This window comes from Condylura cristata, unplaced genomic scaffold (assembly GCF_000260355.1).
Source record: "Condylura cristata isolate star-nosed mole 26May11 unplaced genomic scaffold, ConCri1.0 scaffold00004, whole genome shotgun sequence".
NCBI classification, from domain to species: domain Eukaryota; kingdom Metazoa; phylum Chordata; class Mammalia; order Eulipotyphla; family Talpidae; genus Condylura; species Condylura cristata.
In genome coordinates, this window is record NW_004567105.1 from 24,755,877 (window position 1) to 24,778,417 (window position 22,541).

Genomic DNA, 22,541 nt, shown 5'->3' on the forward strand with positions numbered 1-22,541 from the left:
TTTGGTAAACAGCAATTTATACCTCGTGTATAACTGATGATCCATTTCCCATCTGAAACTTGCAGGATACATTTTTGCAGTTACCGCAGCAATTATAATCACTGGCAGACGGAGTATACACCTGATGCTGCATACAACAACAGTACCTTGAATTAGTCACACACAGCATTAATGTTTTTAATGAATGAGTCCTGAAAGTATTTATTTACATAACTATATGCTCTCTCAGAAGACGTGTAAGCACATCCAAGGTGAAATGTGAAGAATTTCAAATAATAATAGACTTTACGTAATTGTACTAGAAGTGAAGTAGATAGTGCTCTTTCCATCTACTCACTTAGATTCATCAAGCAGGTACAACCACCTCAAGTCAAGCAAACTACACATAATAATATTTCTAGAGCTCAAGGCCATCTATGAGGAAATGAAGATGTGCATTACGTAATGCAGCATTCAGTAGCTCAAATTCTATAGTTCTCATTTTAAGATTAATCAGTTCTCTTCAGAATGATTTACAAAGAATACTTACAATATCACACTCCTTTGAGCAATTTATCATTGTAAAATTCAGCATGTGAAAGCCTGTATAGTTATTTTTTTCTTCCAGACACTCCACTGAATGACAATAGCCCCCTTCCAAATACTTAATCATGGATTGGCCAGGATTCAATACTGATACATCTTGAAATACACACACATTGTCCTTCTCTATGAAAAGACAAATGGTCATTAAGAAACTATTCAGTTTTTTGTTAACCAATGGAATTTTTATTTAAGCCTATGTTTTCATGGCTCTATGAAAAATTTCAAGACCAAGGAACTAAAAATAATGAAGATCTTCATGTTTATAAATTGCTAACAACTCAAGAATATACTTAATGATGAATGTAGCACACTTATTCCTTAACATTCATTAAGAAATCTGAAAAGGTGTGGACCTATGCTTCTAAATCATGTGCAGTGTTATAAGCCATTAGCTCAATAAAAAACACTACAGTCGGGCCTCCCTGGTGGTGCAAGGGATTAAAGTGCAGCAGTATGAAGTTACCCGCAGCAGGAGTCTGATCCACGGCCAGGGAGGTGACCCACATGGTGCAGCCGACCTCTCCTGACCCACCTGCTGCTCCCCTCAGCAGTGTATTCCTGTAATGCCTGTTCTGCTCCCCACTCCATCTATGATGAATCCTATCACACCCTGTACCTCTACCCTGTACCCCTGTTCTTGTATGCATTAACAATCTTTTTAAAAAACACTACAATGAAAATATCTTTACAAATAAAAAAGAAACTTATCTGTAATCTCAACTGCAGCTCTTTTTTTAAAAGATTTATTTATTTATGCATACAGAACTGGGGTACAGGCCAGAGGTGCAGGGGTGGTGAGAGGGCTCAACAGAGACAGAGTGGGGAGCAGGACAGGCAGATCAACAAAGTACACTGCGAGGGGAGCAGCAGGCAGGTAGGGGGAGGTCTGCTGTGCCATGTGGCCACCTCCAGGGCCGGGGATCATGCTCACACTGAAGAGGTTGCAGCTCACTTGCAGTGCTGCGTCCTAACCCGCTGCACCACCAGGGAGGGCCTTGAGCTTTCTCCAAAAGCTATACATTGCAGTAGATCCCAGAATTGTAGATCTAAGTTAGCCAAGCTACTTCTGTTCTTTCTGGAAACATAACAGGACAAATATTATGATCCGAGAAGCAGAGGCAAATCCAGCTGATGGGACTGTGTACAGTTCATGATGTTTAGTTGTTATTTAGTGAGAAGCTTGTCAGTTATATTGTGTCATAAAGTTAATAGTCATGGATGTCATGTTTTATCATGGAGGCAGCTGACTTAATGTGCTATTATATCTTTAAAAGGATAATGATAAAGTACTCAGCTCAGAAGCACTTTGTGCCTCAAACACTGTAGTAAGACTAGTCCCAACAAACAAAAGTTTCACCTTTTATTGCTCAAAAAATTATTTATTTATTAATCAACTAATAATATGCAGATGTGTTATTTCAAAGAAAATCAATTATATTTTGCTAAATCAACACCAATGTGATAAAGTAGTAAGCAAAAAACTCACTTTTAGATGCTGTGTACTCTTTATTTTTTCTAAGAAAATGTGTTTATTTATTTTCTAACCTCACTTAATTTTTGTACAATACTGGATTTCTCTCCTCAGTCTAGTCCCAGTAGTTCTTCCACCACCATAAAGCCGTGAACCATCACCACATACCCTTGTGCTCTTCCTGCTCCTGTTTTGTCCCCTCTCCCTACCCTTCTCCTGTTATACAATCTTTAAAATTATATAATATGATAAAAAGAACCCTAGCATCAAAGCATAAGTTCTGTGAAATTCTTGGGGAAAAAAATATTCATTTTTCTGTCCTGCTATCAAACTGCTGGTTTATTTAGAGATATTACAAAAGACAAAGCTCAAAAATCATATATTTTTATATTTAAATATTGACAAATGGCTTACAATAAGCACACGGCACATGAAAAAGCATGCTTAATTTATTAATTGTAAATTACACATATTTATGCTATTCATTATCACTTAATACTTAAAAAAATCATAGTTACCACAAAGATACTTTATACATCCACAGCCACTCTGAAAGTTGTGGTCTATTGCAGCAAATTCTCCCTGTTAGAAAGGCATTATTATGATGATTATATGATGTATTATAGTGCTTATTTTCTGACAATTATAAAAGTATAGAATGTAAGATCTAATATATTCTCTACTTTATAGCAAGACACAAAGCAGGTGCTTAATAAATATTTGATGGTGAACAGGCTTTTCTTAATCCCGTGGTCACTTAATGGATCATCCCGTGGAAAAAAACTGACAACAAACAATGTGATCAAGGATCATTTAATCTCTCTAAACTTTATTTACTAAATGATTGAAGTCATAAGATGACCTTTATGGTCTGTCCTTACTTTAAGCTATGTTATTTGATTCTGAGTGTCCAGTGAGCAACTGGAAATAGAGAATACTTGAAAACCCTGGAAACTTCCCTTGGTGGAAATGATGTTGATCTTTGTAGAGGTGGCTCAGAGGTCTATTTACAAGGCACTATGTAAAGCAGGGGCAGAAAAATATGCATTGAGACAAATGGCCCAGACTCAAGAATAAGACTGCCTTCATTCTGACCAAGCTCTGCTACCTACTAGCTGTGCAGACTAGCACAGGTTACTCAGCCAGCCTTCTCCTTACTTCCCTCATCTGTAGAATGGGAGTGGCAATACTTTCTACTGCTAAGTTTACTGAGAGAAATAAAGGGATCAATTATGCAAAAAACCTAGAATGAGTTAACAGATAGAAAGCTGTTAGTAAACTGTTGTTTAAATTTTGCTTTATCAGGAATAGTGTAGATGTTTTTGATGAAAGGTATTTAAATAATCTATGCAAACCACAGATTTGACATGCAGAAGTTTATACATATCAGATGATTTGGAGTTAAACACAGATCCACAGAATTATTTATGTCATAGATCTATCCACTACCTCCAAAAGTTTCTTCAAATTATTATTGTTTATTGTTATTTTCATTTTGGTAAGAGCACAAACTAAGTTCTACCTTAGAAAATCAGTCAATCTACAAATATAGTGTTAACTATAGGCAGTATACAGTACAGCAGATCTCTAGAACTTATTCATCTTGAATAACCACAGTTTTACCTCTTCTTTGTATACTAAGCAGTGGCATCCTAGTAGAGATTTGTTATTTTATTATACACTATAACTATAACCTGGGGAGTCTAAATCAGATGTTTAAGGATATACATTTTTTGAGAAAGAAATTTAAAATGAAATCTCCTTGGGGTGGGGGGGAACTTTCCCAATAAATAGGACCAGGAATATATTATCTTACACGAACCCTATAGTTATATTATGAAGGTAAATATTTAAAGGAAACAGACTTAAAAATCATTATAAGTTATATCTAATGGTTAAATAAGTGATACAATGTCATAATTATTCCTAAAATTAAAACTTTAGAATTATGTAAGTTAGCAAATTCATAGATAACTTAAAGAAGGTGCAAATCGCTATAACTTTATACCTTTTCTTTGTAAGAGATGCATTATTAGTACATTTCCTTGAAGAATTATTAAAGTTACCTTATAATAGTAAGATAATTCTTTAATGTTTGGCTTAATTTTAAGTGAATTTAAGTAGATACAAAACTGGTAGAGTTAGTCATTCATAGCAAAACATATCATAATTTCCTATCTCAAGTTAAATATAAAAGAGTACATTATTTTAATCTACCTCAGTACCACCCAATAAGGATAATTCCATTAACTGAGAAAAATTTATATAATGAGAAAGATAAAGGAAGCAAATTGATATAAATAATAGTGTTCTTACCACTTCACATGTTGGCATAACAAGGTTCTCACAGCTACATTCTGAAAAGATAAAAGCATCACATTTATAATGATCAGAATATATGAACACACCACAATAAAACTTTGAATAATGAAAATTAGTTACCACAATGCCAAGTTGGACAACATTGACCAGATACATTTTCTTTCAAAAGAGTCATATCTTCTGCACAGCTGAGTAGTGGCTGAGAACAAAGGTTTGGCTCACAAACTAAATAGAAAAATTACATGGGCAAAAATTAGCTTCATGAAATAAGTTCTCACCACCTACATTTAATTCATTGCGATTGCTGATGTAGTGAGTGGCCATATATCTCGCCATTGTTGACTCTCCTGCGACCCATGGGCCAGGTGTTGGTGAGAATGTAGTGAATGACACTTTAGCAGGTATATCAACAGGAGCACAAGAGGACAGCATCAGGGGAAGAGGCCTGAGAAATGGCAGTGGTGCAAGAAAAAAATGAATGTGGAAAGAGTGTGGAATCACCTCAATTTTTGGAAATTCTAAGATGATGAAAAAAAGTTACAACTGACCTTTTTTTATGTAAGCAAGGTTATTATCCAAAAAAAAAAAATTCTTAGAAGTTCAATATTTTATATGTATAAGCTAGAATTCAACAAAAGTCTGATATAATAGTACAACTAAAAGGGACTGGGCTTCTTAAACACTGGAGATGTCTACATATTTTAAAATAGTTTTAAAAAACACTTACCACAGTAATAGTGAGGACAACATAAGTGTGTGGTGTTAAGATCCACAGTAAGAAGTTCGCCATCAGTACAGAGTGGAATAGGTTCAGTGCAAGGTTCACATACTAAAGTTAAAGCAGAAAAAAGTCCCAGAAAGTCACAGCTGAGCTAAACAATTTTTTTCAGGTGACTTTATATATGTCAAACCCTATGAAATCCCCACCAAATGGGAGCTTTTCCCTACATCTTCCTTTTTCTTTCAAGAAACTATACTCACCACAGAGAGGAGAAAAACAACAGGGCTCTTCCTGTTGAACTTGAAGCATAAATTGATCTTCTCTGCACTCTGGTATTGAAATACTGGGGCATCTGAGTGGGTCACATTCTGCAGAAAAACAAAGATATTGATAACACAAATTAATAATTTGCATAAAGAGACAAAATAAAATAAACAAATCAGTGTGCCTTAGTTCTCTTTGAATTTAGTGAAGCACACTTCAAATACTTTAACATTAAGTGGAAATATATAAGGCAAATGCATAGGAAGAAGCTACTGTATATGCATATGTGAGATCTCTATACACAGTTGTTATTTCCTAAAATGAAGATGTGCTCTAGATGCACAACCATAAAAAAGGGGAAATCTTGCCATTTGGAACAAAATGGAAGAAGCTACAGGGGGTTATGTCAAATGCATTAAATCAGAAGGGAGAAAGAAAATACTGAAAATTTCACTTATATGTGGAATATGTAAAAATAAAAGAAAAAAGAAACAAACAAAACTAAACTAAAACAATCCCTAGAAATATGACTGCAGAACTGAGGCTACCAGAGAGAATAGTGAGTGTGGGGAGGTTTGGGGTAGGAAGCAAAGTAAGTGAGGGGTTCCGGTGGGCTATAATGGAAGGTTATGGGTGCTCTCTGGCAGTGAGCATGGTAACAGACATCTGAAAAGAGGTGAGCCTATACCTCTAAATCATGAACAATATTATAAAGCAATGTTGCCTCAATACAAAGCAATAAAATAAAAGACAACAAAACTTGTATATGTACATATGTTTACACATACACATATATATGCACATATATAAATTTATAAAGAAACTGCATATGTAAAAAACTATCTTTAGTAAGACAATTAAATCATCTTCATAATAAGTTATGTCCTTGTGGAGACAAAAAATAAGAATCTGGTCCCATGGAAAGTGAATCTCATCTATTTTTCCCGAATTATTTACTCACCACATTGGTACTGTGGACAGCAAGAAAGAGGACTGTGACCAATGACCAATTTTTGACTATCTGTGCATGTTGGAACAGTGCTTTCACACAAGCTCATGTCACATCCTGGAGAAAAAGAAACAGAAGCATTAAATTAAATGCTCAAACGGAAATGAACCTCATTATGTATGTCTTACGGTATAAGTAATACTCTTCATTTCACAAAATGGGTTACATGTGAAAAGCAGGATCTTAAGATTGATTAATTATTGTCTTTCATCCTTAATTGTCATTAGTCAGATCCCTGGATCCTTTATCTTGTCAATTTCTACTGAATATTATCTATTGCTAACAGGGATCTGCATGTTTGCCTGCAAATTTAACAAAACCATAACAAATAAAACGTGCTTGAGAAAGAGGTGCATGTAGGACAGTATTTCTGTTGTGACTTCTAGCTTAATTTGTTATACAAAGCATCATGCATACCCTGCTTTTTCACAATAAATACTAACATATTTTGTGGCATTAACTGACTACAGGGCTTCAGTCTGCATAGATACCACAGATTTTCTTTGAACAGCAGGTCTGCTTATCAGTGACGCCCAGAACAACTTCAGCTTCTCGTTCACAAACTGGGGAAGGCTCGTCATCACATTCAGGTTCTATAGGAATAATGCTTCCATTCTCCAAACATTGGTATAGGGCACATTCGTCAATACCCCCATTCCAAACCTCCCCAGCAGTGCGAGGTTGGCCTTCACTATCAGTGCATGCTTAAAAAAAAAAAAGGACAACATTACATCACTCCAGACCTGGGCATTGAAACAAAGCAAGCAGCAGTGTTCCCATTTCACATTGTGGCTACACCCAGTAACATCACTTATTACAGATGTTTTCTCAGAATCCATTTTATATTTACTGGCTACTGGTCCACATTTTTCTTCAATGAAATTGTATTAAAATAAATATGAAAAATAGCTTTCAATTCTAGAAATTTGTATGAACTCATCTATAAAGAAGATGATTTGTTAGTGGTTTTTTTCTTTTCCTCTGTGCTTGAACGAGCACAGTAATGTCAACTTAAATCAGTTTCAAAATATTAAATCTTAAAAATGAATGGTATTAGAAAACAAGATATTACCCACACAAGGGTTCAGGAGAATTTTTAAAAAGACAAAACTTTCAGTAAAACTATAAATTGGAGATATTCAGCAAAGGAGGGTGAGGGAAAAGGATCAAAACAGAAGGGAAGGGCACCAGAATCTAAGGTGATGCTTTATGGGTGTCTTGGTGGTAGATTTATGGGGACAACACTTGAGAGGAGAAATCAAACACAGCACAGCAACGAAAAAACATATAAACAAATAAATGACAAAAATCAAAATAAAAAGAAAATAAGATATTCTTGTTTCTTTCTAAAAAAGAAAACAAGGTATTCACTACCTTACATTAATTTTTTGTCATGAAAATTCTAAATACTTCTACTTTAAAATTTAAACATGGGAGTAGCAATCAAGCAAAATACTAGTCAAGGACTCTATTAGTTTTATTATTAAAGTTGATCTTAATGATAAATATGAACTTAGTGTGTCTTTAATGAGTAGTAAATATAAATGCAATGAACATCATATGCTCAATAACCATCCCTTATTTTATCCTATCAAGTAGCAAACTAAACTCACAGGTCCCCCATTCAGAACCTGCAAACCAGAAAACGTGTTTCCTTTATAATACATAGGTGATCTTTGATCAATATTTCTCAGATCTAAAAATGTTTTATTTATTTATGCATGTATGTATTTACTTCCTTGCTCCCTAAAGTCATTTTTTTTTCTTTGCTTCTTACCACATTCTTCCTCTGGAATGCACTGAGTTGAATCTGGCCTGTGAAGAATGCTTCCATTTTTGCACACACAGTCTTCTCTTAAGTTCAGGCATGGAGTGTGCCCATAAACCCACTTGTTCAGGCATGTTCTTGCTTCACAAGATCGCACACAGGGTTGATATTCTTTTCCTTCTGGGCAACTCAGAGCTATGAAGAATAGAGGATAAAAATTGCTAATAATGATAGCAAAAAAAAATGTCAAATTTCTTTCTAAAAATAAATCTCACACATTTCAGGCTTTTTAAAGCTCAATTTTCACTAATTATATAACCATAAATCAGGAAGAAAATAATCAATGGATATTCTTGAACACCTTTTAGCTAGTATTAGATTATGGTAGGAAAACTTCACCTGACTTCTATTAACTGCCTGATATGAACAGCAGGCAATCCTAATCTGGTTGACATTAGTGTCAACTACTCAGAATTCACTGTTCTGTGTAATGAGAGAAGATACAACAGGCTGCTCAAATAAGCAAGATGAAAAGCTTTAAATATGTAACTCAACCAAGCCATAACAGTGCTGCAGGTTTGGGCACCAGTCTTCACTGTCAAAAGAAACTACCATTGCTGAGCAGTTTCTAAATACTGGTTTAGAAAAATTCTTGTTGATTTTCAGTTATTTGAAAAGTCATTCTGTTTTTAAAAAAATGTGCAATAGGTCGAGCTATAATGTAAAGTTTAGTGAAGAATAATTTGATCATGTCCCATAAAATTGGAGATGTCATACATTTCCTATTAATCAAGGAATCCCACTCTTGAATAGTGATTACTGCTGGGAGAGGAAGACAGAGAAGGGATAGGATGTGGCCACACCAGTAGCTTCACCTGTAATTTCTTTCTAAGTATTGTCATGGAACTATGGCTTGCAATATACCATTCTTCTTGATGTAGTTTTTTCCTGGGGAAAATGAAAGCTTTTATTTTGTAGTAACATTCATTTTGAAGACACTTTACCATTTAAGAACTCTCTCTTCAGTTAAATTAACAATATAGATTGCAAAATGTGCCCAAGGTGGTGAAAGGGAATCACGCTTGTATGAAGAATGTTAAGAAAGCATGAACCCTCTAGACAAAAATGGGCAAAGAAACATACAAAAGAGAAGGGAAACAAGCCTGTATTGAGGGAAATACTGAGCCTAGAGCTTAATCAAAGAAAGTCACAAAGACTGACTTCTAGAAGAGTAGATATAGTGTTAGGAAAAAAGGAATAGCAGGTAGAAAAATCTCTAGCCTTTCCACATAGCAAATGAGTTAGAACGAGCTGGGGGAAAAGAGGCAGGCTGAATGGGAACTGACAAAATGTGTTATAACTTACAACACAGATGCCCGCCAAAAGATGACTGGATCAAGAAGATGTGGTGTGCATATACACAATAGAATACTATTCAACAATCAAAAAAGACACTTATACCATTTGTAGCAACATGAACAGAGCTAGAAGTTACTATGCTCATGCTTAATGAAACAAGCCAGAAGGAACAAGAAAAATACTGGATGGTTTCACTTATTGGAGGAATACAGGGGAAGCAAATAAGGCATCAGGAAAAAATAATAATGAAAAAAAAACTATCAGGCAACCATAAATCAGAGACATTCTGTGAGAAGGTAAAGGAAAAAGGATCAAAACAGGGAAAAAAGCATAAGGGTCTAGGGTGATGGTTCATGGGTGAAATAGTGGGATAGGAATTTTACAGGGAATACACAATGATGTAAAAAATATAAATTAAAAATTAATTAATAATGGAGAAAAAATCTAAAACCCCCCTTTGATCCTCTGGTACCTCCAAAATTTCCATCTACTTCAAAACTATTATTTTTGTGGACTAATAGGTCCCAAATATTATGTAATTATTATATTACGTACTGAAATCTAGTATTACCAGATACTGGAATTACTAATTACTGGAATCTACTTTCACTTTAGAGCAGGTTAAAAACAGAAGGTACCTTGAAGTTAAAGAGCTGACTTCTAACTTCTGGGTTACATTCACAAGCATTTTATTCTGAATAAATTAAATTTTTATGACAAATGAAAGGAAAAGAAGTAAGTGAATGTCATTTGGTTGTTGGAAAATATTTGAAGTGCACAACTTACAGCAGTAATCAGAGGTTCTCCACTGAACACAGATGTCAAATTCGCTGCACAGAGCCACGTACGCAGAAAGAGCGTCACATTCATAGTTCCAGAAATAGGTATAATTGATCCACATTTTTTCACAAAAGTCCTGTGGGGAAACCTAAAGATACATTTTTCCCTTAGGATGAGTCATCATGTCTTATTTCTTTGAATAAGACATTAACATTTGGAGATTCAAAAGGCAGCAAAAGTTAACATTCATATGGTTGCTCTTCCACCATAGATTTCATTTAAATTTTTATTGGAAGTGACATTTGTTTATAGCACTCAATAGGCTTCAGGTATACAACCTTAAAATCAATATCTGTATATTTTACATTATGTTCAAAACCAAAATTTTAGCTTCCACCCTTCATTACACAATTGACCCCTTTTTATCTGGTTCACCTGCCCTTCCCCCTCCTCTTCAGTCAACTACTATTTCGTTTTCATATTCTGTGTTTTGTTTGGTCATTTTTGCTTCAAGCACAACTTTCAAAACTTCATAATATATATCACACCTTAAGTTATAATATTTTAAGACACTCGACTTCTGAAAAACTCTATATGCCTATTTTATAAAGATGGAAAAGAAACAGAATAGTGGGCCTAGCAAAGATCTACTTTGATATTACACTTCAGATTACAACTGTCTGTGTAGTGAACAAATGTAATCTAGTAAAGATGAAACTAAAAGCTCCTGAAGCATTCCATAATGATAAATGTCATGAATGTTTATAAATTATAACCTCACTTATATATGTTTATGTTTCTCAAAATATGTATATTATTATTGAACATTGATTGAATAATTTAAGTAAGTTAACATGCCTCGATTTACACTCATTTTTTCCTACAGAATGTTGTATTTTGACCTAGAGATGTCAGAAATAGAGATAATTTAACTTATAATAACATTTACTTCAATTTTTCTCACCATTAATTCATTCTGTCTATTAAATTCATGTATAGGTTAAGTGCCACATATAAATGCTTAATAGTTTTCACATCCCATCAATTCCTCATCAAGGTCCATATCCATAAAAATCAAGAGTCTACTTCAAAGTCTTTTCCAGTCCTTTGTTGTATCTATTCAATTTCTGGCCACTCATGACGTAGGGAATGTTTACTATGGTTATCAGCGCTTCCTACTTGCCAAATCCAGGAAACATCAATATTCTAATCACTCCAGGAACAAGGAGCCATGAACACTCTCTGTCTCTTGAAACAGTCCCTCCTTTGACACTGAAGACACCACAAACTAATTCTTCCACCTGATTGCTGTTGTGTCCTTTTTCTGCCTCTGTAAGTGTTTCTCTGCATCCCAACCTCAACGGTAGGCCCACCACAAATCTTCTGGGCTCACCCATCACCTCCTTGAGCATTTACATATTTGCCTTTGTCTCTTCATAAGTTAGAGTCAACAATAAACCAATAAACCTAAGTAATAAACTATTACTTAAAACTGTTGTGAGCTAATATATGGAAAGTGTGAGGATTAGTTTCAGGTACAATATATATTGCTATTTAAAAAAAAATCCATTATACTAATAACTCTCCAAAGCTTGATGTCTGGCCTTAATTTATCCTCTGTGAACCTTAGGACAGTGTTTCTTCTAAGTTTTTGTTTTTTTGTTTTTTTTTGACTTGATATTTGTATTTTGAAGCCCTATATTGTTAATTCATCCAAAGTAAAAAATTACACACCGGCACTCTCCCACATGGCACAATGGGTTAAAGCACCATATTATGATGCTCTATGAATCCATAGGGAGCTGACATGGCTCGGCTGACCTCTTCTGACCTGCCCGCTGCTCCCCTCAGCAGTTTATCAGTTTGCCTGTTCTGCACTACGCTCTGTCTCTAGTGAATCCTCTCACTCACCACACCATACCCTAGTTCTGTAAGCATAAATAAATAAATCTTTAAAAAAAAAATTGCACACCTTCTCCACTTAGCCTACTAAAGCTGAGTCTCCAATATCCTTCATCCTTCACTTTAATGAGCACCCACCTACTTAGGCACCAGGCTATTCTCCAGGAATAGAAAGCTGAATAAAACAGACCTGTTCTTCACCTAAAGGATCACATTTCGAAAAGGCTTTGAGTAGTATCAGGAAGAACAGGAAGTGTACTAGCTGGGGCAACTGGCAGGTTAAAAAGAGACAGTTATGTGGAATTTAGCAAATGAACAGAAAGTAGAAAGCCAGGAAACTGGACACATAAGCAAAGGGCTGTGTAAGCTCAGATAAGAAGCTTGGATTTAACTTTAAACATTAAGTTTAAAGACACTGAAAGATTTTAGGCAGAGAAATGAACCATTCTGTCTCCATTTTTGAAAAGATTATCAGATTGCTATGCAAAGACTGGCGGAGAGGATGGAAATCAGAAATGGGAACCCAAATTAGAAGCATTCCTTTCTTTGACACGACATCGCATGGCAGAGCCTACGGGAAGGACGAGCCCACCACAGACACATGGGAGCTGGTGCCACCACACTCTGCCTTGACCACTTAAGCTCTACTTTCCTGATTTAGTTAAAGCTGCCATTTTAAAAGATCATTATCCGATAAAAAAGGATAAAATGACACGCAAATACTTGTTTGTTTTTTATATTTTGTGTACCTGCATTTTACAATGTGAACACTTAAAATTGATTTGTATCCATAACTTCAACATATCTGAAGGTCCAGAAAGATAGGTCATTTGTAACCCATAAGTCTCTACCCTTTGCATTTCCCTCAGGAGACTCAGAGGCTGAGAACTAAGGAGTCTGCACTCTCCAACTTGAGTGGGAGGTGCTTCTGCGTTACAAATTCCCTTACATTCCTTCAAGGACTCTTTCCTTCCATTTCTCTGGCACTAAACTAATTCAGTGTTTTCCTAATCCAGCCTTTTACAATGAATTTGTTCTTGGATATATTGTTTTCTCTTCCTAAGGCTCCTTTTCTCACTCTTCTCTCCTGGCAAACTGATCCTTCTAAAAGAACGCAAAGCCTAAAACTCTGGCAGTCTTCTTCACTAGACATTAGAGGTCCAGAAGAGGGACCTTTACACATCTTTCTATAACAGGAACACACCGTGGTGCCTACTAGATGTGCAGAACTTTTCATTAAATGAGTCAAGAAATGCTGCATTTGCCTGCCTTATGTCACTAACAATAGATTTTTTATAATGATACACATTATTTAAAGTCTCTACTCATCAGTTAAAATCTGAGCATTAGAGATTTATATACAATGATTAAGTTGAATATGTTACTGATTCTGTTACAAGTGTACACCTAAGAGGCCAGGGCTATAGGGAATGGATAAAATCCTCACCTTCTCTGGTGGCGCAATGGATTAGTGCCATAGCCACTTCAGTACAAGTTCGATTCCCACCCCAGAGGTGAGCCACATGGCACAGCAGACCTCTCCTGACCCACCCGCTGCTCCCCTCAGCAGTGTACTTCATTGATCTGCCTGTGCTGCTCCCCACTCTGTCCCTGGGGAAGCCTCTCACTGCACCTGTGCCTCTGGCTTGTACCCCTGTTCTGTTTACATAAATAAATAAATCTTTTTTTAAAATCTTCACTATCTTGGTTTCCATACTCAGTTATCAAGCTATATTGATCTCTTTCTCCTACAGGCATTTATTCATAAGAGGGAATCTCATTTTTCTTGAACGCTATAGATACAGTTCTGAAAACAACATAAGGAAGAGAAGAAAAGATAATTATCCTTCCTGTCTCTGTAAGTCTATAAACAGTAAATGATTCTGACTTCTAAAACATACTCACAGAAGGTTTGGGAATAAACAATTCTCACTAGAAAGGCATCATGGCAGGAACGGAAATTTATTGGCTTTTACTCTCCACATGTCTAATGTGTCAGTTATTGTTTATGGTTACTTTCAACTTACTTTATTATGGCATGGGATGAAAACACTTCGATTTAATAACTCAATGCAGGGAGCACAATCATGCTCAGTGCAATTCCTGACAGGTCTTCTCGTTGATACTTCAAATGATTTCTCAATTTCCCAGCTCTCAATAAATAATTCTATGTCTTCCATATTTGTGATTATTGTGCCATTCTGCATCCTTAGGTCATCATCTGGGTCTTCATTACAAATTCCTAGAAAAATATGTGACATTGAGAAGGAAATAACTTCACTTAAACTAAATATAGGCAATATAAATGTCACCTTAACAACTGATTTTAAATGGATGAATAATTTACTGAATGAGGTGCCAGATTTGCACCTTTTAAACAGTGATGGATTTTTTTAAATTGCATACTAATTATTTGATTAAAATAATACCAATCTGTCTTATTCAGGCAAGAAAGAAACCATGATCTTAGAAGTCAAGATGTGACGAGATCACAGAAAATGAAGAAAGAGGAAACTGATTCTGCATAACTCCATATACTACCACCTTCTAAGTAAAGAACTAGCTCTTGACTGGGAATGTAGACATTTGGTGACTACCTTCTATATAGCCATTCCCCTAGAAAAATCTACCTGAAAACATTATATATACATATATTTTGCCTTTCAGAAACTGCCCTGCACATCACCTGATACATGACACAGCTCTCAGAGGCAGAGTCCTGACTGGCATGACTGTAGGCCCCTGCATTAATAACAATTACAAGTAACCCAGGCATGTTTCAGTCAGCTGTGGGGGTCATCTAGACACATGGATCTATCCTATATTAGGATAACCGTTGCTAACCACAGGAATTGAACTGGGAATTTGAGATCACAGACAACTTTCCTTCCTTGGGACAACATGGGCGATAGGTGGCGCAGTGGGCTAAAACTCAGCACTGCAAGCAAGTCACTGCCACCTCAGTCAGTGCACGTTCGATCCCCACCCCAGAGATGATCCACAGTGCCGTGGCAGACCTCTCCTGACCTGCTGCTGTCCTCAGCAATGTACTTTGTCAGTTGACCTGTTCTGCTCCACTCTATTCTGGTGAATCCTCTTACCATCCCTGAACCTATGGTCTGTACCCCAGTTCTGTATGAATAAATAAATAAATCGTTTAAAAAAATGGCTGATGTCTCTGATGTTTTGACCTTCTCTAGCACTCAGCTTATCTTCAAAATGGCCAAAGTGAAAATGGAGAGCCTATTTTCATACAGTGAATTCCAGAGCCAAGAGAAGTACACCTTCCCTCAACCCCACCTACCCTCAATACATAATTTCTCTAAATTCTTCAGGCTCCTGATGTAAAGTATGTTCACTGAACTTTTTGTCATATATCAAATCTTCATTCTTGAGCAGATCCCTTAAGATCAATAAAGGCTGCTGCTGCCATAGTTGCCTTATCATTATAAAATGCACAGGGGACTGAGTGCAAGGCAAAAAATAAAGTTCAAGTTAAGTGAACCATACTGTAAAGCAGCTACTGTTTAAGCCTAAACACTTCTGGAGGAAAGCAACTGCTAGTAAAATTTATTTGTATTACAATGCCAGCCACCACCCCATCTGCAGGCTTCAGAGTACTGTGAAGAAAAGGGGGTGATGCTGACCTCCCCATCCAGTCTGTGTGCTCACTCATACTGGCCACATTCTTGCTTGCTGCTTTTATCCAACACCTAGTCTAGCAGCCCTCACAGCATGGGGTTCTTCACAAAGCATTGTTCTCCCACTGGGGGTGGGGGTGGAATTTAAGGGGTAATCACTGGGGAGCAGAAAAATCATCCAGTTCCTTCTTTACAGTGACTAAGCATCTATAGTTAAGAATCCAATTAGCAGAGTGTCTGTCTCCATAAAGTACATATGGACATTAAAGGAAGAAAAAACAAAACATGAAAATCTAGCAGAAATCATAGCACCCAGGTGATAAATCAAAGGAGAAAATATGCATTCTAAAATCCTATGAGGGCCTCTCTCTGGTGGCACAAGGGGTTAAACCACAGCACTGTGAAGCTCTCCATAGCCACTGCACCCACCAGTTACAGACCCAGCCAAGGAGGTGACCAATGTGGCAGACCTCTCCTGACATACCCACTGCTCCCCTCAGCAGTTATTTCAGTCAGTCTGCCTGTTCTGCTCCCCACTGTCTCTGGTGAATCCTCTCACCCCCTGAAACTCTGACCTGTACCACAGTTCTTGTATGCAGAAATAAATAAATCTTAAAAAAAAAAAAAACAAGTTATTTACTCCTTTAAACTTTTTATATCTCTTTTTTGTCACAAACATTAACAGCAATACCTACTTAATAGGGCCACTGTTAGAATTAAAGGAGTTACAGTTTACGTACTGTGCCTGACACCTCATTAATGCTTCATAAAGATGAACTAAAAGAAACATAACACAGGATTACAGAAATAGTGGCAAGCCTATATTTCTACAAAATACTCAAATTGAGCTGTAATTTCATGCTTCTTAGCTCATTTACTGAAAACGATGGCTTCTTTAAACATTCAGATAGGTAACTGAAATTAACATCATATCTCAAAGCCATACAGTGGGGTAACAGGAGTCAAAACAGTATAAAGTGAATAAGAAGAAAAAAGAAAAGAAGAAGCAAAAAATATTGGAGAAAAATGCTCACCACAAAGTCCTTCTGTGTAAGATGACAAATTAAATTGAGAGCCAAAATGAATGTCTATGATTCCTGTAAGATGAGCCCACTTTATGATTAGTCCAGCTGGCGTGGTAATTACGTACATCGTACCAGAATCCTCAATAAACAGGTCTTGATTTGAAAAGGGTAAAGGTACAACGACAGAATCTACTTCCACCTAAAAGAACATAATGCATTTATACGTTAGAAAAGTTTAATATTAAATACATGCTCTTTAAAATTAGAATTCAGATCATTACATTTCTTCTGATTTAATATAAAGTATTTATCTGTGCTGTGACTATTTTTCATAATTTCTAAGCTTTTACTAGTTCACTGTGTGTCTTGCTACATTTTTTTGTTTTAACTCCACTGCTTTTTACTTTCTTCAAAACTTAACTTTTTCTATTATGTATAGTTTTCTGTCTGTTTCTTTTAATATTTGCTGATCAGACCAGTACCTTCTAATATAAATCTAAGATAATAAAGTTATTTCAGAATGCTTTCTTTAATCTGGAACCTTCTCTGTATAGATCAGTTTGTAAATATAATGGTCTTATCAATGATGTGTCAAACCAGGTAAAGATTCCCAGATAGGCCCTCCCTGGTGGCGCAGCGGGCTAAAGCACAGCACTGAGAAGCTAAAGCCACTTCCTCATGAGTTCGATTCCCGCCTGCCCCAGAGGTGACCACATGGCTTGGCAGACCTCTCCTGACCCGCCCACTGCCCCCCTCAGCAGTGTACTTCGTCAATCTGCCTGTTCTGCTCCCCACTCTGTCTCTGGTGAAGCCTCTCACCGCCCCTGAGCCTCTGGCCTGTACCCCAGTTCTGTATACGCAAATAAATAAATCTTCAAAAAAAATTAAAAAAAAAAAAGATTCCCAGATAGTCAACTTCCTATGTTTGAATGGGATTCCAGACTGTATTTTCAGCATTGAATTCTTGATAAGACAAATATAGGCAGTCCAAGGGTTATATTATAATAGTTATTTAAATAATGACAATGACATGGAAATATCAGCAATAACCAGCAGTAAATTTGTAGAAGTTATTCCTGTCTAACTATCAATTTCTCATCCTTTTGTCTTTCTTATACTACCACAAAAACGCTGAAACATCCTGCTTGCCCGGTTAATTTCTCTTCATTCTTTAAGCTTTATCTTTACTGTCATTTCATCCAAAAATATCTATTAACCCTTCCGCATTCAGTGACTTTTCTGTTTCCATTAAAGGTTGGTCATAACTATTACAGGACATCTTCTGCTTTCTGGTCAGCAGATCATTACATCTGTACTCCCCAAACAACTATACATTACTTGAGATCAGAGTCTGTGTCATTTTGTTATTTAAAGCCTCACTAAATGATATTTCAGATAATTACTTTTGAACTGATTAGGAATATATGACAAGGCCTGAGTTCAATTTGAGACAAAAATAAACCTTTTGCCCAAATGCTCCCATTTATAGCACTGAGAGGTGTGTGTCTAAATCAGTTTCCCAGCTGCTCCCCATCAATATTTTAACTTCATTAAAATCAAAGGTCAATGCAAACGCTATCATCTAAAAAAGTCCCTCATTCATCTTACTAACATATATTTTTAACTTTTACTTAAAATTAAACTTTCTAACACCTAACTATATTTAAGGATCTTTTTAATATTGCTTCCAATTTAGAATCCATTTTTCAATGTCAATGTAATTTCTTTCAGAAGAACATGTCAGTCATTTAGAGAAAATGTTTTACACATAATTTTCTTTTGTTTTTCAAAAAATCATTTAGATCTGAGTGAAACATTGAGCTTGTATAACTCACTCCTCACTAGTAAGTGTATGTTTTTTCTTCTAAAAGTCAAATGGCCTTTCCATATTTTAAAATGTATTTAATACTTTATAATACATTGCTTTTCTTCAGTGTTTTCAATAAACTTAAATATCCCTTGTTATTTTTCTAATTCTAGGTATTACTTATCGACCAAAAGTTAATAGGATCGCAATTACTCCTTCCTTAGTTCCTCTCTCATCAATCTTTACTCTGCTATCTGGAGTTCCTATCTATGCTACTATCCACACTATTATGCTTCCTCTTTTGCTCATTATTTCCACTTTGTCTACTCTAAAACACTAATGTTAACCCTACACTAAGAAATTTGGCCACTGATATTATCCAGGGAAGCTTTAGCATATTTAATATGAAGTATTTGCAAGAACTATTGAAAATACAAGAAATATAAGACACTAATTTTTGAACTATTCATGAAAAGAATTACTAGACATCACAACAATAAAACTCCACTGATAAGTTTAACCTCTTTTTGGAAATAATTACATTTGTATCATTTCTTACTTTCATCTAACATAAGAATATTTTTAGACTCTGTGTTCTTACCTTTCTTGCTAAGCGATTGACAATTATTTTATGTATAGATGTTGTCAAATTTAACTTCTTAAAACAAAGTCCAGAGATTCGTCCAGGAGAAGCCTTGATTTAAAAGTAAAAATTCTATGAAGTTAACATAATTTTAACAATAACCAGAAGGAATTTATTAAATGTACTGCAAATACTTACTAGCTTCTTAAATGGGTTTCCATTCTGTAAAAAAAAAAAAAAAAAGTATCAACAAAAAATAAAAACCTTTAAATAATGTATCACTTGACTTTTGTAAAATACTATTTGAATGAATATGACATGCCTCCAAATAATTTCACATGAAAAATTTTTGGTTTAAGTATCAAAAGATTAATCTCAGTTTGTTCTTTAAAAATGTTATTTTGAGAATACCTAATGTTGCAAAAAAAATGAACTACAGATTATGAAGAAATAGCAAAAGAATGGAATATGGCCTACCTGATTCATTAAACATCTTTCAATATGAGCCACTATAACTTCCCCAGGAATTCTTACTAAGATATAAGAAGCCATACTATATAATGCTGCATTGTTGCCATCAAACGTAATGATGCTCAGCTCGGACAACATGGAACACCGGCCTAAAATGAGTGGTGGAGAATGGATGTAGTTTATTAGTGAATGAATGGTATTTGCAGCGATAACTACTTTTTCAAAATTCAAAACTCATTGCTTTTTTTTTTTTTTTACTTTTTAATTAAGATAACAATGGTTTACTGCACTATATGAGGTACAAGGGTATAGGGTCAATGCATTTCACCTCACCACCATCACCAAGTATCACTGGTCAAAACCACACCGAGATACCACCTCATACCGGTGAGAACAACCCAGTAAAAACAAAACACAGAAACAATAAATGTTGGTAAGGATGTGGAGAAAATGCTTTTTTTTTCACCATTTAAAAAAAATTTATATAAAATTTTTTATATAATTCTGCATTTTGTACATTTTTTTAAAAGATTTATTTTATTATTTATTCATACAGAACTGGGGTACAGGCCAGAGATGCGGAGGGTGAGAGGATTCACCAGGGACAGAGTGGGGAGCAGAACAGGCAGATCAACGAAGTACAGTGCTGAGGGGAGCAGCGGGCGGGTCAGGAGAGGTCTGCCACGCCATGTGGTCACCTCCGGGCAAGCCGGAAACCAAACCAAGAAGAAAGAGCCTTTAGCTTCTCAGTGCGGTGCTTTAACCCGCTGCGCCACCAGGGAGGGCCCCATTTTGTACATTTTTTAACATCAGTTGTAATCCCTGTGGACTTCCCACCACCTCTTCACCATGTGCCATCACCATAGTCCCATGTGCTCTTCCCACCCCAATTTTGATCATGTTCTCCTCTCCTCCCCAGTAGAATCTCTCTGGTTTCACTCAAGGTAGGATTGTAAGGGAGCAGAAAAAATAAATAAATAAAAATAAATATGTATATGTGTGTATATATATATATATACACACACACATACACACACACACACACACACATATATATACACACACATACAAACACACACATATAGTAACTGTAATGAAGTAAAAAAGATGCTGCTCTCTTAAAAATACTTTTACAGGCCCTCCCTGGTGGCACAACAGGTTAGGATGCAGCACTGCAAGCGAGCTGCAGCCGCTTCAGTCTGAGTTCGATTCCCTGAACCGGAGGTGATCTACATGTCCCACAGACTTCTCCTTAACCGCTTGCCGCTCCCCTAAGCAGTATACTTCGACAGTCTGCCTCACTCTGTCTCTGGTGAAGCTTCTCACCACCCCTGCAGCTCTGGCTTGTACCCCAATTTTGTGTGAATAAATAAATCTTAAAAAAAAATTACTTCTACATTAGTCTTACTATGTTTGATAAGAAATGACTCTAAAAACAGAAATCATAAGTCAAATGGAAAAAAATTCAACAGTAACTTTACTTTAATGAGATGGCAATTGAAAAAAAAAACATAACTTTCCTTGAATAAAAATGGATTGTCATGTAAGAAATGCAAACTTACAAGGACATTCCCATTCAGGGCAACAGATATCACTGTTCACCTGAACAGGCCTTCCACGGAAACCACAGTCAGGCATTTCCAAATCCCTTGGGCAATTAAGAGACCAGTTGAATAATGTCCATTCCATGTTAAGGCATATGTATTGACTACAATTGTAAACAGGATCAAACTGTGGAGGCTGTTAATAAAAATAAAGTTAGGGTTTTTTTTTTTTCCAATTTTCCATCCATTTTCAATATTTGTTTAAATTTCCCAATCACATTACCCATGGCATTTATTTCTCAAATCTAAATATTTTTAAGCATAACTAAATTTTCACTAAAACTTTTTGTTGCTGTAGCCTCTCCAGTATAGTCAATATGAACTTCATTTAAGCTTTACCTTAACGATGGTTTGATAGCAGAGTGGCCCAAACAAATTTGCTCAAAATTCTGAGCAAATGTAAGCCTTACACTAATTGTCTAGATCATGCTTATAAGCTGACTTGTAAAGTGAAATCAATTTTTTTATGTCATAGAGCTAGCAGATGTTTACTTCTGTTACTATCATTTAAAAAATAAAACTTAATACCATTCAAATAATTCATTAAAAAAAATCATGTGAGATTGGTTTGACAGAACCTATGTAGAATCACTAGAAATTAATTTTATATCTAGCTCACAATATGGCATTTAGTAGCTTCCTGGTAAATTTTTTTTAATGTTTGACTTACATAGAATCCTACATTAAAATCCTGTATTTAAGAAACAAACTTAACACCTCATTTAATTTTGCTTGTTTTTCTTACTGTGACCACAATCTAAATAATAGGAGGGGAAAAATGGGGTCTTCCAACATCCAACTAATTCTCTGCATCCTTTGCTATTCATCCATTAAATTGCCCTCTCTCTCCTAATTAGGTTGTAACTCAGTGTGGTAAACTGGATTCCCCTTGGATTTAAACAGAACTTTATAATTTTCAAATACAATTATAGCCATCTCAAAAATAAAAAAAGAAATGCCTGAATCAGTTAAGAAAATACAATCACTAAAGTGCAAAGCATATAGTTATCTTTTAGCAAAAATAAACTATAGAATATAGCAAAAAGAAGTTTTATAATACATCATAGCCATGCAGAAACTGAACAGCCATTATAAGGATTTGAGCACTAATTGGAACATATTACCAGCCATACCTCACATTCCAAACCTGTTGTCGGGGTTGGAGTTAGCATGTCAAATACAGTGACCTCTGATGGTGTAATAATCACTTCTGGAGCTGTTAAAAATTA

At 35.7% G+C, this 22,541-nt stretch overlaps 1 protein-coding gene across 1 annotated transcript in view; it reads right to left on the bottom strand.

Annotated features, from left to right (window-relative positions):
- OTOGL (otogelin-like) overlaps positions 1-22,541 on the bottom strand; it is a 108,864-nt gene that overhangs the window by 7,099 nt on the left and 79,224 nt on the right. Inside the window, exons 37-54 of the mRNA XM_012735225.1 lie at positions 22,446-22,528; positions 21,271-21,448; positions 19,715-19,857; positions 19,436-19,459; positions 19,256-19,348; positions 16,857-17,046; positions 14,209-14,423; positions 10,286-10,427; positions 8,150-8,335; positions 6,864-7,076; positions 6,325-6,429; positions 5,360-5,467; positions 5,106-5,207; positions 4,499-4,603; positions 4,373-4,413; positions 2,575-2,638; positions 530-708; positions 23-127 (exon numbers count right to left, since the gene is read on the bottom strand). Coding sequence (XP_012590679.1) covers positions 23-127; positions 530-708; positions 2,575-2,638; positions 4,373-4,413; positions 4,499-4,603; positions 5,106-5,207; positions 5,360-5,467; positions 6,325-6,429; positions 6,864-7,076; positions 8,150-8,335; positions 10,286-10,427; positions 14,209-14,423; positions 16,857-17,046; positions 19,256-19,348; positions 19,436-19,459; positions 19,715-19,857; positions 21,271-21,448; positions 22,446-22,528 — 2,276 coding nt within the window. The remainder of the gene's footprint in view (positions 1-22; positions 128-529; positions 709-2,574; positions 2,639-4,372; positions 4,414-4,498; positions 4,604-5,105; positions 5,208-5,359; positions 5,468-6,324; positions 6,430-6,863; positions 7,077-8,149; positions 8,336-10,285; positions 10,428-14,208; positions 14,424-16,856; positions 17,047-19,255; positions 19,349-19,435; positions 19,460-19,714; positions 19,858-21,270; positions 21,449-22,445; positions 22,529-22,541) is intronic.